We start from the raw sequence: 11,747 nt of genomic DNA on the forward strand, positions 1-11,747 counted from the left end.
GCAGGGCTGAGCTCCCTCTTCTCCATCACAAGAAACACACAGCACTTGATATTACATATTACTGTAGTCTTCAGAAAAGTTATTTTAATAGCTTGATGCTAATGGCAGCTATTATACAAGCATGATATGAAAACAGAAGATACACTGATATTTTAACTCTGGCTCACAGATAATTAATTTAGCGTTGTGGGCAATAATTGTCTAATTAGCTTTGATTGTTAGCTGATGGCTAACATAATATATAAATTGGCAGCAGGGTGATTATTTTTTTACTAAAACTTTACCTGAAATAATATATATATGTAATATATATATGTAATTTTTTTTTTCTTTTTTCTTTTTTTTTTTTTTTAATTATTTGTAATTATTATTTCGGCTAGTTCCAAAGACCACATTTCTCTTTTTTATTTACTTTGCAGTAGCTAAAATGACTAAAATGATATGAAATAACACTTTATAAACACTATAAAGAAATATAAATAGATCATAAAAAAAGATAAAAAATAAATAAAAATGAAATTAAAATAAAACTCTAATTCAAAATATTAACAAAAAGTATAATAGGTTATCAATGATACTAAAATAACACTAATAAAGGAGCATGCCCTGTTCAGTATTAAACACTGGGAAATATTGAATTAAAAAAAAAAAAAAAAAAAAAAAGGACAACAAGTGATATGGTATTGTGCATTCCTAAAACTGACCGTTTACTTTAAATCATTCCTGTTCCTATTGTTCAGAATTCATAAGTGTGTGTTATTCCAAAATAAATAAATGTTCACCTTCATTGTCTGAAACAATTTTATTTTTTGACTGATGTCCCAATGCCTCTTATTGTTCAACCGCCTGATGGAATAAGCCTAATCAAGTCCCTGCATGTTTTCTTGTAAAATGTCCAAATTCATTAAAAACTATGTGGCATTATGGAAGTAAAATGGGCTGTGAATGACGTTTATAGGTTCTGACTCTACACAACAGAGTTGAGTGAGTTACAACGCAATGAGTCTTTACCCGCCGTATTGAGACACAGTTATGTGAAAATCATTAACATACCACACATATCACGTCTCTAACCCCACCCTGGTCTGAGATAGCACAGGTTCAATCCACACGGGACGGCTGGAGATACTACAGGTTACACATTAACAGCTGCCATGACGAAACCTGTTTATTCTTCTGACCAATCGTCGCTAGTTGCTGTAAAAGTGCCTGTCTGCTTTTTTGGCTTCTTCTTTTGAAAATTAGAGCGCTTGAGGTCTTTCAGAGAGCACACAGATCATTTCAGGATGTGGTTGAGACACTGTGGGGGGCAGAGGACACAGATCTACTTGATAATGCAGCTCTGTGTGCGGTTATCTGCTGATTATCAGCTGGGTTGTTGAACTCAGTGACCCACTGCCTTCACCTCGCTGACCTTCTTGCTGTTGGCACAAGCTAAACCCCCTCAAAGAGCCATTCAGCATGGCGGGAAGAATGCATACGCGCTTATATGTTGCACAAAAATAGATGTGAAACTGTGCTTTGAGGTGGAGCTCTGTGGACGTTGTATTTGGCACGCAGTCGGCAGGAATGTGGAAGCTGGAATGGCTGTCATTGTGAGGACAGTTTATGCCAGTGGAAGTAATAGTGTGAGATCGATCTGGGATGTTTTTTCAGACGGGCTGACCATGTGTGTGAGGTGCTCAATATTTTCAATATTTGGATATATGTATGTAATATGAAGTTTCACAAACCATTTTTTAAATAGCAATTAAAAAATAGGACATTAATATCAGACAATTGTTTAAAAACATGTCATGTTCAGAGCTGCTTTTGTCTATATATATATATATATATATATATATATATATATATATAATAAACCTTGTTTCCAAAGCTGTGTAATTAAATATAAGTGATCTATTAGGGATTAACAAAAAGCAGTAGCACCAAAATATAAGAATTGGCAGATATTGTTCTAAATAATCTGATATCATTTTTTTTTCTCAGATCATCCCTTACAATTATTATTTTAATGCTCATATCTGACATAAAAGCAGAGTTACTGGATGAAAAGAAGGAAAATAACTAATCAAAAATTTGGAATGTTGCTTTGGCAACTAAAATAAGCTTAAATTAAAATAAACTCCAACTAAATAGTTAATTGAAAAAAATATCTAAAAATATTAACAATTACAAGAGGACAAAAAAATTGCTAAAAATCTAACCATAATTAAAATGAAAACTAAAAAAAGCAAAAACAAAAAGCTTATTCAAAATATTAATAAAAACTATAATAGCACATATGTAATATATAAATATAAATATATATATATATATATATATATTTTTTATTATCTAAAACTAATAAAAATCACAAGAGCACAGCAAAAAGCAAAACTACTAGAAATTTAACTATAATAAAATGTTGAGCTAATTCAAAATAGTAATATAGTAATATAATGTTGTATCAACAATAGTGAAATACACTGAAAAGTACTACATTTAATAATGTGCCTCAGTCAGTAAAGAGATGCTGAAATCCACAACACAACCTCTCCATCTGAATGACAACCATCAAATTATGGAACGGTTCTGGTCCATTTAAGGCAGCTACTTCTGGATTAATGTTTCCAGCATGAAAGTCATGGTGGTGTTATGAGTGCTCACTGCTCTTATGCAGCTGTCCTGCTGTTTCCGTGTTCTCATCTGAACTGCTCTCTGTGTCTGTCGCTGCAGGTTGCAGGCTCTGGACCGCATGCCGTCATGCTGTCCTTAGACGAGCCACTGGACCTGAAGGTGCAGAGGGGGCGGGGCAGAGGCACCAGGTCTCCGCCCACTCTCACTCCCTCTCTCATTCACGCCAAGGGGGCGGGGCAGCTGCGGATGGCAGATGACGGGACGGCCGTCATCGTTCCAGTATCCCCTGCCTCTCCACACACAGGTAAACAAATCAGCACAGCGTGACGTATTCAACACTGTGATGGAGGAGAACATAAAAGAGGTGTGTCCACAGGTGTCCTGCAGGCTAAATCGGAGACCCCCACACCGCCTGCTGTGGACCTCAGCATGTCCCCGTCCTCCAGAAACACCGCCTGCTCTCCAGATCTCTCCAATGGAAATGGCTCAGCTCCTGTTTTCCCCAGGGTGAGTCCACAACACTAGGGAACGACACATGTACATGGGCACCAAGAAGTATAACTTTCTAATATTTTACATTGATCTAAGCGTAAATATACTAAAATGCAAGCAAAAACAGCCTTTTTTCAGATTTTTTTTCAGTGTGTTGAAATTTTGGGTTGTAAACCATCTGATTACACTGTAAAAATGACTTAAGTATTTTTGGACTTGTCTTTTGGTTAAAATATCTCAAATCCAAGTTTAGAATTATCTTAAAAATTGGGAAGCAACACTTATTAAGGTAAGACTTTTCACAGTGTACCTTTAACTCAAGTGTTTTTCTCCATTTGAAAGTTTGGGGTCTGTTAATACTTTTATTCAGCAAGGACACATTAAACTGTTAAAAAGAGACAGTAGAGAGATTTATATGCAAGCATAAAATGACCATATATTATAATGAATTATTAAAGATCACGTGACACTGAAGACTGGAGTAATGATGCTGAAAATTCAGCTTTGCATTACAAGAATACATTACATTTTACAATATATTCAACTAAAAAAAATAGTATTTTAAATGATAATAATATTTCACAATATAACTGTTTTCATTGTATTTTTCTGATCAAATAAATGCAGACTTGATGAGCAATAAAAACATTGAAAAATCATTAGTAAAAAAATTAGTTCTCTTAAAATTCATGACAATTTATTTGCAATGTCTCTTTAAATGTATTATAATTAGCTTTAGACTAGATCTGCTGCTTCTTAAATGAGACTTGTTCATTAAGCATCAAGAGACATGAGGAGCAGCAACAGGAACTAATAAGCAACCAAAGGCTCTGTACTGTTTGGGTCATAAGTGCATTAAACACACAGGAACATTCCTCACCTTCCCTCAAGATGAGACATTCAGATTTGTTACCCTCAGTGACCCAAAACGGGTGTTTCTTATCAAATGCCCCCTGTGTTCCTTTCACAAAAGTGTCTCTCTTTCACCGTCCATAGGGCTGACGGATGGGACGCGAGGTTAAATCAGATTTACAGCGAGGTACAGCCACACAGAGCTCTTTCTGCTTAATTGAATTCACTCAAAATTGAATTGGGAGACGGATGGGTTTTTGTGTGCTTATGTGTATGTCTCCGATGCCTGCCACCCCTTCTTCGAGCCAATGGATAAACAGCAGCCAGATCTTAGATGATGGCACGGCTGAGCCTCAGTTTACATGATTTTCCAAGCACATTTCTCACATAGCTGCAAACGTCTCAGACAACCCTGACACTGTTGTCTAGTCAAAACCATCATTGTCTATACTCTAATGATCCCTCAAGCATCACTATTACTTTTGCTCATAGTTAGGGACAAAAACAGAAACAGAAACAGAAACGCTTAAACGCTAAAAAAGTATTGAGGGTAAAAGAAAGACATATATACTTTAATATATCACAGTATCTTTTTTAATGGCATTGTGTATATATATATATATATATATATATATATATATATATATATATATATATATATATATATATATATATATATATATATATATATATATATATATATATATATATATATATACATACAACAATGTTGTTATTGTTAACTAAAACTAACAATATAAAAAACATATTTGGTAATTGAAACTTTAACAAGGATTGAATAAAATGAAATATAAATATGAGATGACAACCTTAAAACCTAAAAGTTTGAAAAGTTTGGCAACTGAAATAAAATAAGTTGACGTTGAATTAATAAATTGACTAAAACCAAGGAAAACTACCTATAAATATTTTTTAAAAGAACTTAAAATTACTAAAACTTTAACTAAAATAAAAACTAATTAAAAATATTATTAAATACTAAAGCAGTGTATAAAAAGTGTGTGTGTGTGTGTGTGTGTATATATATATATATATATATATATATATATATATATATATATATATATATATATATATATATATACATACACATTTACAAAATTTACAACAAATAACAAATTAATAGATATTTGTAAGTTTAACAGTTTTGAAAACAACAAAATCACTAGATGGAAAAAAATTTCATCTTGAGTGTAATAAAGAAATAAATAAAATTAAAATGATTTAAAAAAAAATTTTTGTGACTGACCACTAACACATATTCAATTATTTATATTTTCCCATATTCTTAACTTATCCTGAGTTTAGATTTTAATTTCACAAAGAACTGAATTGAACAAACAGATGAAGAATAAACATTTGAGTAATATTACATGGCAATATTACACACAATATCATCAAAACATAACATCACCAGGTTCTTACTGATTCCCACCTACTCACATTTCCTTCAAATCAATCTCTAGTTTATAGTTTCTTATCTAGTCCTGCTATCTAAAACCACCAGAGTGCTCACTGGAGGGTCCTTGTGCACAATCAGTCTCCATGTATAAGATTCTATGTTCTTATTGTGTTATGTTTATTGGTGCCTTGTCATTTCGCTGTCTCTCATTAAAGTCTCAAATCTGTGGTGGAGTGCAAAGTGTGGCAGGGCATTATCTCATATCAGCACAACTGGGGGCAGAAACACGGCGAGGATGAGCTGCCACATCCAGCAAAACACTCATAAGAGTCTCCCACTGAGAGGCGATTACAGAACATGGACCTCCTGTAGCTCCTGTTACTGAGTTTAACAACTATTACTAGAATCACTGGCCCGCTGTAAAAAGATAAAGAGGTTTGAATTATGTTTGCCTTTTCTGGTGTTGTTCCCGCAGGACTCGGCTCATATCCGTTACGTGGAGGGAGGGGCGACATCTCAAACGTTCCAGTTCTTCCTCCCCATTGGAGGAGGTGGAGGGCTTCACCTGCCTTCTTCGATGTTCATTCGGCAGCCCAAGGACACAAGAGCTTCTCCAGACCTCTCCGCAGATGAACAGCTGGCCTGTCGCTGGAGGAAGGTAAGAAATAGAAGCAGCTTAATGCAGGTGCTAATGTGCCTTTTTTTTTTTTTACCTGAGCTCATAGTGCATGTTTTCTTGTCACAGTGCCACCTACTTTTTGACTCCTTGCAAGACCTGGTGGATCACGTCAATGACTTCCATGTAAAGCCTGAGAAGGAATCTGGGTACTGTTGCCACTGGGAGGGATGTGCACGCAAAGGACGGGGATTCAATGCCAGGTGTGTTTACTGCATTCTCTAAATAAGGTTGTCTGTGATTCATTTAGCATCAGCAGGGGCAATTTGCATAAACTTAGCCCTACGTCAAGACTCAGTCTTAAGAGCTAAATCAATTTGCAGTTAGCCAAGGGGCAATGTGTCTTATTTTTTGGATTCAAATTAGACCAATATACGTTTTATTGTGACCCATCTTAAAAAAAAAGCTTAAGCTATGGTGTGTTCATTAAAACTAAACAATTTGCCTTATAGATTATCTCACGGTATTCTGAAATGTCCACTATATTGTATGGTATGGTAATTTTAAAGGTATATTTTATTACTTAATATTGACACGTCAAAGGTACAAATGGAGAATACTGGTGTTGCTAGTATAAAAAGTATTTTTTCATTTTAAAATACAAACCCACCATACTGTATAAGCCATTTTAAGTTGATTTCCTTGCAAAGGAAAATTCTGCAGTTTCAGCTACTAGTTGCATCGTTAAGTTACATAAGCATGAACCTTAAAGGGATAGTTCACTCAAAGATTAAAATTCTGTCATTAATTGCATGCCGTTCCAATGCTCTAAGACCTTCATTCATGTTCGGAACACAAATTAAGATTTGTTTTGTTATTTTCTGACCCTTCATAGACAGCAATGCAACTACCATGTTCAAGGCCCAGAACGGGGGTAAGAACATTGTTAAAATAGTCCATGTGACACCAGTGGTTCAACCTTAATTTTATGAAGCTACGAGAATACATTTTGTGTGTAACGAAAACAAAAATAACTTTATTCAACAATTTTTTCTCTTCCGTGTCAGACTTCGACGTGTGCATTCCTTTTATTGCAAACAAGGCGCAGTGTATCCGGGTTCTACATCAGAACACCGGCATCAGCAGCATCACACGTACGTGTCATGGTATTCTTGTGAATGTTCAGCGGAGACTAACACGGGAGTGAAGAATTGTTGAATAAAGTCTTTATTTTTGTTTACTTTGCACACATGAGGTATTCTCTTACAGTTGAACCACTGATGTCACTTGAACTATATTATCTAGTTCCGGGTAATCCCTATGACCCTATGCAGAGTCAGAAAGCTTTTGGATTTCGTCAAAAAAATCTTAATTTGTGTTCTGAAGGTGAACGGAGGTCTTACGAGTTTGGAACGACATGAGGGTAATTGTAAAGCATGCACCTTAATTCTACTGTCTGCATCATTAGGTACAAGATGTTGATACACATCCGTACTCACACCAATGAGAAACCTCACCGCTGTCCTACCTGCAACAAGAGCTTTTCCCGCCTGGAGAACCTCAAGATACACAACCGCTCGCATACAGGTCTGTACCAAGTTAAATGTATGGATAGATCGTGAAGATTGCATGACCTGGCTAACTTGTCGGTTGTATTTCAGGAGAGAAGCCCTACATCTGTCCTTACGAGGGCTGCAACAAGCGCTACTCAAATTCCAGTGACCGGTTCAAACACACGCGCACGCACTATGTGGACAAGCCCTACTACTGCAAGATGGTGGGCTGCTTAAAACGCTACACGGACCCCAGCTCCCTGAGGAAGCATATTAAGGCTCACGGGCACTTTGTCGCCCAGGAGCAGGGAGGTCCGGGTGGGGTGGGATCTCTGATGAAGCAGGGGCAGATTGCAGGGGCAGGGAAAGAATCTGAGCTGACTTATGTCAGTGGGGCCCACTTTATCATTCCTGGTGCTGCCGCTGCTCTCCTGGGTGGTCATGGTCTGCAGGGTCTTGGAGGATCCCTCCCCTTGTCTCCTCTCAATCCCCACCCCTTGGACTTGAGCACACTAGGATGCCCAAGCTCCCCTCCAGCTGGGCTTAGGAAGACCTCCATCCTGTCCTTCAGTGGTTCCCCTCTTGGCCTGGCCAAATCACCCTTGCTCTCTCATACCTTCTCATCTTCCACGTTGGGGTTGCCCATGGTGCCAATTTTGGGCTCGGAGCGCAGGGACCATGGCAAGGCCAGAGGTGAGGAGGGTGAGGACGAGATCCACGGTGGAGTGCTCAACTTGTCTACAGGGGCATCCAACGACCCCCTGTCTTGGGTTGTCATCCCTTCTGGCTCAGTGGTGCTTAAGCCAGCTGTGGTCAACTGAGTGCCACATTCCAGAGGAACGGCAGGGGAAAGGTGGGGGTGGAACAGGGGTCAAAGGTCAGAGGCAAGCCTATGGGGGTTTTTCTTAAAGCAAATGCGGTTCTGCTTGGAGGTGACACCATCTTCAACTTTTAGCACTACTTGATTTCTAATTTGTACCTTATGGTCGGACACAATTACCTGTTTCTTGTGATTATAGGGATGGTACCTTGAAGCAAAATTATTGTAAGAATCTAGAAAGTGGCCAAACACTCACCTCCATTCCATTTTTTTTCTTATTACCAGGGTTATTCAGTCTTGCTCCTGGAGAGTTTAGCTCCAACCTGCTCCAACACACCTGCTTGAAAGTTCTGAGTAACCCTGAAAGAGCATGATTAATTGTGTGCTAAAGTAGTGGTGGGCAAATATGGTCCTCAAAGTCCACTGTCCTGCAGTTTAGTTACAACCCTTGCTAACACAAACTAATCAAAGTCTATAAGATTACTAGAAAAATTACAGCCAGGTGAGTTAGTTGGATGTAAACTCAGTGGACCTTGAGGGCCAGGGTTGCCCTTCCCTGGTCTAAACTCTGCAGAAAGTCTAATTGGCTTTGTTTTCTGTTTTAGCACTGAGCTAAATGGCATACTTCCGAATCTGTGCCCTTTCTTCAAGATATAATTGTATTTATGCATAAGAGAAACTTTTGGACGACAGTGTACGCAACACACTAAAGACACAAATGTATGCTATTATTCTTCAGGAACTGACCTTCAAGCCATTTTGTGCGTCATGAAAAGACCTCTGAGCATAGAGAGCTAGAAATCTGTGAGGCTAAATCGCATGGGCTTGGTCAGGTTTGCAAAAGGGTGCTAAAGTAGTAAGTCAGACATAGAGCAGCTGGTTTACTTGCCGTCAATCTGTCGTACCCTTTAGACCAGTAGTGTCCAGTTCTGGTCCTGATATGCCACTTTTCTGCAGAGTTCAGCTCCTACACACAAGTTTTTAGTGATCCTGAAGACCTTGAGTAGCTGGTACAGGTGTGTTTACTTAGGGCTAGAGCTAAACTTTCCCTGACGGTGGCCCTTTAAGAGCAGGAATGGACACCACTGATTTAGACTGTCCCGAGTCCCACCTCGGTCAGCGGGTACCCTCGGCATCCCTTGCAAGTGAACTTCCTTAGCTCAATACTATTGCAAGCTAAATGAAAAACAGTGCATTTGCTGCTAGCTGTGTCACTGCAATGTAAGCATACATCTTTGAATAAAAATAGACAAAGTATGAACGACAATCTGTCCTCTGAGGAGGAGGAAATAGAAACCTTGACTAGCTCTATTTTGTTGAATAAGAGATTTACAGACACAAGGCTCAGACTGACTGAGTTTTAAGACATACAATGGGACAAACTCACCTAGCGGTCATGCTAATGCCTCATCGGACATGGCACTGTTGTAAATGGTGCCATCTTATGGTCATCACTTGTATTGCACACTACTAGCTGAACCAAGGGCCAGATTTATTAGTATTGTCCTGCTTTGCCATATACTAGCACAGCAGGGTAAAACAAAGGACCTTTGGCTGATGCATAATAGTGGAATGTTTAAAATAATCATTTTCCACACCCTAGTGGACATGCTGACACTTGCAATACACCAGTTTAAGTGTACTTCAACGATTAAGGGCCTAGTAATCTAAATGTAAACCCAGAGTTTAAAGTAGGGACTTAATAATAAAGAGTAGAAAGCCCTATTCAGGTGGCCAAAAGTTAGCATTTGGATTTAAGACCCTTTCACATGACCCACATCAACATTCTCCAATACATCAAACTCTAGAGCAAGGTTTTAAGTTTCAGCATTACCCCTGACGCCACCTTACACCAATGGAGTTGTAGGAGATGCTTCAAGTACTAAAGATTTCACATTTGACCCCATTTGGCACTTATTTTTTCCAAGTTGCATGATGCGTAATTATGTGGTACATCATACAAACTGAGAATAAAAACTCAAAAGACAGATTCTGTGCTAGATTTAAGGCACATCAAGTTGTACAACACAACCTTTGAGACAGATATTCCTATTGTGCATTTTATGATGCTATCTCAAACATCAAAGATGTGTCTAATTATTGTGTTTAAAGGTGCATTTAAATCCTGAAGTGGGTCATGTGAGACTTTACAGAGTCTTTTTCATCCTCCATTGATGATCAACCTGTCACAATCAAGACCTCATTCAGATTAAATCTTCTCTCCTGAACTCAGGCACGTAACAGCTTCTGTCTTCTCTGGAGAAATACTACTGTAACAGAGATGACACATTTAGAGCATCTTTCAGTAATGTCCATTACTCATAGATTTGGAGAAAAACATTATAGGACAAACGAATGTAATGTAAAAACATTCCGACTGAAATAATCGCACTTCCTTTAAGCATGTACCCTGCCCTCCCCTCCAAACCATTTTTACACTCAGAGTCTTATTCCATAATTATTTTTGTTGTATTGCTTGTGGAAACTATACGATTAATGCTGTTTTGTTTTGCAGACTTTTTTTGTTATGTTTGTTTTGGACGTGACATTTCCTGATGTTGAAGTTGCTTCATTTCTGTTATCGCTATTCTGTGTTCAGCTTTCTCCAGCTGATGAAAGAGGTGGCAGATAAGTTTGTGGGAAGGGTTTGAGTAAGAAGCCCTCATATTTAGGCCTAGCCCATAATCTTATCGTGATGTTTTTAGTTTACATCCTCTACAATGTATATATAATGTTTAATGTCCCGTATGATAGACATTCAACCAATCAACATGTATGTAAATTGCCATTCTACACAACTTTAATGTGCGGCGAGCTTTAAAAGTAGGCCACTGACCCTTACACGGCCCCAGATTATTTTTATTTATTCGGTTGAAGCCAAGAAAAGGTGAACCCTGTGCTTCTATAAAGCCTTTTAGAAGAGATAACGTGCAGCAATCAAACAAAATTCTCTCAAGTTTGGAGCTTTGACATAAGCATGTATTTAGGAGGCTTTACTGGCAATGATGTTTATTAACCCTCGCATCCTTCAAACAAGTTGGAAATATCTTTGCCCACCTTATCCTACTCCCTTTTCTCATGTTGTTGGCTGGAGAAAGCTGATACTGACACAGACCTGTCAAGGTCTACATCAATGTTCAATATCAGATAAGCTGTTTGAACCTTTAACCCTTTGAGCACTCTGAAAACGGCCACACTGTTTTACACAGGAGACTCCAAAGGCCTTAACAAAACGATGGTGCATCCCCAATGAATCTGAATTTACTGCAACTGTATGTGAGAGACTTAAGCAATAAACTGAATGGCAAAGAAGCTTTCATAGCTAGATATTTAAATTTAGATGTTCACTCCAATGATGCAAGAAACTATATA

General features: G+C 38.0%; 1 protein-coding gene across 3 annotated transcripts in view; it reads left to right on the top strand.

Annotated features, from left to right (window-relative positions):
• Positions 1-8,948, top strand: part of glis2b (GLIS family zinc finger 2b) — a 41,470-nt gene extending 32,522 nt beyond the window's left edge. For 2 of the 3 annotated variants that reach the window (XM_059561280.1, XM_059561276.1), the window contains exons 2-7: positions 2,719-2,923; positions 2,996-3,126; positions 5,862-6,044; positions 6,132-6,265; positions 7,471-7,589; positions 7,664-8,948. In XM_059561280.1, the coding sequence (XP_059417263.1) occupies positions 2,746-2,923; positions 2,996-3,126; positions 5,862-6,044; positions 6,132-6,265; positions 7,471-7,589; positions 7,664-8,376 (1,458 nt within the window). In that variant the 5' untranslated portion in view covers positions 2,719-2,745 and the 3' untranslated portion in view covers positions 8,377-8,948. Of the gene's footprint in view, positions 1-792; positions 1,596-2,718; positions 2,924-2,995; positions 3,127-5,861; positions 6,045-6,131; positions 6,266-7,470; positions 7,590-7,663 lie in introns of those variants that run through there. The other variant, XM_059561273.1, reaches the window with a different exon arrangement.
• The last annotated feature ends 2,799 nt before the right edge of the window (positions 8,949-11,747 follow it).

The sequence above is a fragment of the Carassius carassius genome, chromosome 1 (assembly GCF_963082965.1).
Source record: "Carassius carassius chromosome 1, fCarCar2.1, whole genome shotgun sequence".
NCBI classification, from domain to species: Eukaryota; Metazoa; Chordata; class Actinopteri; order Cypriniformes; family Cyprinidae; genus Carassius; species Carassius carassius.